The following is a 5,261-nucleotide window of genomic DNA, read 5'->3' on the forward strand; positions in this document are numbered from 1 at the left end:
GGAGGATGAGGAGGAAGACCTTACCATTCAGACAATGGAAGAGGGAGTTGTTCTCAAAAACTGGACCGCTGCACCGTCCCGGGCTCGTCGAGTTCCTGAGTAGCCTCGCAAATTAGCATGAATTACTTTCAAATAGTTTTGAGCATTTAAGACATTTTCAGTATTTTGTTTTGAAATAATTACTCGATCCATCGAGTCGTATTTGTTGACATTTTAAAGTTTTAATACATTACTGCTTTTCATATTATCTTGCTACATTCTTTTCAGCATAATTATTACATATCCCGATGAACCTACAACTGTGACATATAATGAGACAACGCAACATAAGGACAGTGATTCAGGAGATCTGGAAGATGATATAATACCTGAGGAAATCGTCAAAGAAGTAGAGAATTTTGAAAACAAACCAAAGTATAATTTGGAGGAAACTTAGGTCGTTAACTTAGAGGATTCTGAAATAGTCAAGGAAACTCGTATAAGTATTTATCTATCACCGTCAGAGAAATAAGGGTATATTAGGTTCCTAAAGGAGTACGAGAACATCTTTGCATGGTCCTAAGACGATATGATTCGTTTGAGCACATCCATAGTAGCTCACAAGCTACCCACCAATCCTATATGTCCACCGGTAAAGCAGAAGCTCAGAAAGTTCAAGCCAGATATGAGTTTGAAGATAAAAGAGGAGGTCACCAAGCAAATCAAAGCCAAGGTTCTCCAAGTGGTCGAATACCCGACCTGGTTAGTTAACATTGTGCTAGTTCCAAAGAAAGATGGGAAGGTTAGAGTACGTGTTGATTACCGAGATCTGAACAGAGCAAGTCCTAAGGATGATTTTCTACTGCCTAATATACACATACTGATTGACAACTGCTCCAAGCATGAACTCCAATCCTTTGTGGATTGCTTCGCAAGATACCACCAGATTTGGATGTATGAAGAGGATGATGAAAAGACCGCCTTTATCACACCATGAGGAATATATTGCTATAAAATGATGTCGTTTGGTCTGAAGAATGCTGGGGCCACCTACACGAGGGCCATAATGACTATATTCTATGACATGATACACAAGGAAATAGAGGTGTACATGGATGATGTTCTCATCAAATCTAAAAGGAGTTCGGATCACATAGTAGACCTGAAGAAATTTTTTGATCGGCTTCAAAACTACAACTTGAAGTTGAACCCTACAAAGTGTGCCTTTGGAGTTCCTACTGGAAAATTATTAGGTTTCATCGTCAGCCACCGAGGTATTGAGCTAGACTCGTCAAAAATCAAAGCTATCTAAGACCTACCGCCTCCAAAGAATAAGAAAGATGTGATGAGTTTTCTAGGGTGCCTCAATTACATCAGCCGCTTTATAGCACAATCAACCGTGATATGTGAGCCAATCTTCAGAATGCTAAGGAAAGATGATGCAACAAGCTGGACTGAACAATACCAGAAAGCCTTCGACAAATCAAGGAGTATTTATCTAAATCGCTCGTGCTGGTCCCACTAGAACCAGGAAGACCCTTGTTGCTTTATTTGTTTGTGTTGGATGGGGCTTTTGGTTGCATTCTAGGACAACATGAAGAAACAGGAAGGATGGAGCAGGCGATATATTATATGAGCAAGAATTTCACGCCTTAAGAAGCCCGATATTCTTTGTTGGAATGCACTTGCTGTGCTTTGACATAGATAGCCCAGAAGTTGAGACATTATTTCTATGCGTACACTACCTATCTCATATCAAGGATGGATCCGCTAAAATACATCTTTGAGAAACCTATTCCAACGGGTAAATTAGCAAAGTGGCAGATATTGCTTAGTGAGTTCGACATCGTCTATGTAACTCAAAAGTCAGTCAAAGGGCAAGCATTTGCGGATCACTTGGTAGAAAATCCCATAGACGGAGAATACGAACCATTGAAAATGTATTTTCCTAACGAGGAGGTATCGCTTGTAGGAGAAGATATTACTGAGGCGTACGATTGTTGGAGGATGTTCTTCGACGGAACAGCAAACTTCAAAGGAGTGGGTATCGGAGTTGTCTTAATATCAGAAACCGGTCAACACTATCTGGTATCCGCAAAACTCAGGTTTTTTGCACCAACAATATGGCAGAATATGAGGCTTGCATCCTGGGACTTAGGTTGGCCATTGACATGAACGTTCAGGAGTTACTAGTAATTTGTGATTCAGATCTGTTGGTACGCCAGGTTCTAGGAGAATGGGCTGCGAAGAACACCAAAATATTGCCATATTTGCACTGTGTACAAGAGCTGATCAAGAGGTTCACAAAGATATAGTTCAAACATGTTCCAAGGATTCAGAATGAGTTTGCAGATGTATTAGCCACTTTGTCTTCCATGATACAACATCCAGACAAGAATTTCATTGATCCTATTCTAATAGGAATCCGTAAGCAGCCAGCTTATTGTACTCATGTTAAAGAAGAGTTCGACAGAAATCCCTGGTTCCACGACAACAAGGAATACTTGGAAAAGGGGAAATATCCAGAGAGTGCTACCCATACTCAAAAGCGCATGCTTCAAAGATTGGCCAACTCCTGATTTGGGATTGTTGCGATGCGTCGATGCCAAGGAGGCATATAGATTGATCAAGGAAATACATGCCGGAACTTGCGGACCCCATATGAATGGTTTCGTTCTGGCCAAAACGATATTAAGAGCAGGGTATTTCTGGATGACTATGGAAATAGACTGCATCAAATATGTTCAAAAGTATCACCAATACCAGATACATGCTGATATGATACGAGTGTCACCCAACGAACTCAATGCAACGAGTTCGCTCTGGCCCTTCTCCGCTTAGGGCATGGATGTCATCAGACCAATTGAACCTTCCACTTCAAACGGGCATAGGTTCATTCTGGTGGCTATAGACTACTTCACAAAATAGGGTGAAGCCGCATCCTATAAGGCTGTAACTAAGAAGGTCATAGCAGATTTTGTTTGGGACCGCATCGTTTGTCGATTTGGAGTACCTGAGTCAATCATTACTGACAATGCCTACAATCTCAACAATGACTTGATGAAAGCCATGTGTGAAGCATTCAAGATCAAGCATCTGAACTCTACAACATACATGCCACAAATGAATGGAGCCGTAGAAGCTGCCAACAAGATGATCAAGAAGATATTAAGGAAAATGGTAGACAATTACAAACAATGGCACGAGAAGCTGCCGTTTTGTTTGCTCGGGTATCGCACCACACTTCGTACATGCACAGGGGAAACCCCTTATCTACTGGTTTACGGTACTGAAGTCGTTATCCCCGCCGAAGTAGAAATCACTTCTTTAAGAATCATACAGGAAGGTGAGCTCATTGACGTAGAATGGGTACAGAGCCGATATGAACAACTAGCTCACATTGATGGAAAAAGAATGAATGTAGTATGTCACGGTCAACACTACTAGAATAGAATGTCAAGAGCTTTCAACAAAAAGGTTAGGTCAAGGTAATTCACACCGGGGAAATTGGTACTATAACAGATCTTCCCACATCAGGATGAGCAAAGGGGAAATTCTCACCTAACTGGCAAGGCCCTGCCCTTACATGGTTCACCGAGTATTAAGAAGAGGAGCACTTATACTTGCAGAAATGGATAGAGAGATTTGGCCAAAACCTATTAATTCGGACGCAATCAAGAGATACTATGTTTAAGATTATGTTTGTGCTTTCTATTTGATGTAACTGAACTACGCTTGACCTGATTCCCATTTAAGAGGGGATATGTAGGCAGCCCTGTGGGTTCGGTCACATCATTATAAAATCTTCATTTTTCCTGTGGTTAGAAACTGGGGTAGAATCTCCAGTTTGCCCGACCTCATCATGTTGGGAATCGCCACAGAATGTATCACAGGAAGTATGCACTTAAACTGGGGCAAAGGTTTGAGGAGGATCCTCAAACTTCTGAGTCAAGGAGGTTGCAATGTCTCAAAAGGGTGTCACAGTTATCAATTCAACAAATTATTTTCTCCTGCGCATTATCACATATTTCAAACAACTACATTTTCATAAATAATTTATCAAACGCATGTTTTTCAAAATATTTTGTTTCTATAGCAGCCAGATGTTACTCGGGGTAACTCAAGTAGGGACTTCAGACAAAAGCAAAGGCGAAGCAAGAAATCGAGAGCACGAACTAACCTTTCCCCCGCAAAAATCACGATTTTTCTTTGGGTGCAGGCACAATGAACATAACAGGAACATCGGCAAATACATACACACAGCAAGATCACTATCTTCACAACGATAAAGGTCGCCAAACGCAGACACATCAAGCTAAGAAATGCTTTATGCTCTCACATTCAGTCATTGTTTTTCTTGCATAGGGATAAGCACTGCCCTTATCATTGCATGAGACTAAGCACTGTCTCCATTCTTTGCATGAGACTAAGCACTGTCTCCATTCTTTGTATGTGACTAAGCACCGTCTCCATATTGCATAAGGCTAAGCACTACCTTTCTTTGCATGAGACTAAGCACTGTCTCCATTCTTTGCATGAGACTAAGCACCGTCTCCACATTGCATAAGGCTAAGCACTGTCTTTCTTTGCATAAGACTAAACACTGTCCCCATTTCTTGCATGAGGCTAAGCATTGCCTCTAGTATTGCGTAAGGCTAAGCATTGCCTTTCCTCGCATAAGACTAAACACTGTCTCCATTTCTTGCATGAGGCTAAGCATTGCCTCCATTATTGCATAAGGCTAAGCATTGCCTTTCCTTGCGAGAGACTAAGCACTGCCTCATTTCCTTGCATGAGACTAAGCATTGTCTCTACTCCTTGCATAGTGCTAAACACTGCCCTCATCATTGCATAAGGCTAAGCACTGCCTTTACCTGCAGGAGACTAAGCATTGTCTCCATTCCTTGCACGAGGCTAAGAATTGCCTCCATTGTTGCATCAGGCTAGGAATTTCCTTTTCTTGCATGAGACTAAATGTCACGACCCAATTCTCCATACGTAAGACGTCGTGATGGCACCTAGTCTGTACGACTAGGTAAGCCTAACAAAATGCGAAAATAACAAAAATGGAAGTAAAACTTAACAACTAATAGGTAACAATGCCGCTCGGCAGGTACAATAACCAACACTTTATAAATACACAGCATTCCCAAAACCCGGAACATCATAAGTCACAAGCTACATAAGGAAACTAGTATCTCTATACACTAGAGTCTAATAAAAGAAGGACGGAAGGTAAATGATACATGAGAGAATAGAGGGGGACTCCGAGGTCTGCGGAT

The 5,261-nt window shown here is 41.4% G+C and overlaps 1 protein-coding gene across 1 annotated transcript; it reads left to right on the forward strand.

Moving 5' to 3' along the window:
* The first annotated feature begins 621 nt into the window (after positions 1-621).
* LOC138892465 (uncharacterized) lies at positions 622-2,558 on the forward strand. Its single transcript, XM_070176184.1, has 3 exons — positions 622-741; positions 1,684-2,067; positions 2,319-2,558. Exons 1-3 carry the CDS (start codon positions 622-624, stop codon positions 2,556-2,558), a joined length of 744 nt encoding a protein of 247 aa, XP_070032285.1.
* Positions 2,559-5,261: the final 2,703 nt, after the last annotated feature.

Source organism: Nicotiana tomentosiformis, chromosome 5 (assembly GCF_000390325.3).
Source record: "Nicotiana tomentosiformis chromosome 5, ASM39032v3, whole genome shotgun sequence".
Classification (NCBI taxonomy): Eukaryota; Viridiplantae; Streptophyta; class Magnoliopsida; order Solanales; family Solanaceae; genus Nicotiana; species Nicotiana tomentosiformis.

Coding starts and splice junctions, on each gene's coding strand:
- LOC138892465 (XM_070176184.1), top strand. CDS start 622: ATGTCCACCGGTAAAGCAGAAGCTCAGAAAGTTCAAGCCAGATATGAG. Junction 742..1,683: donor GTGGTCGAATACCCGACCTG/GTTAGTTAACAT, acceptor GCTTTGACATAG/ATAGCCCAGAAGTTGAGACA. Junction 2,068..2,318: donor AAACCGGTCAACACTATCTG/GTATCCGCAAAA, acceptor CCAAGGATTCAG/AATGAGTTTGCAGATGTATT.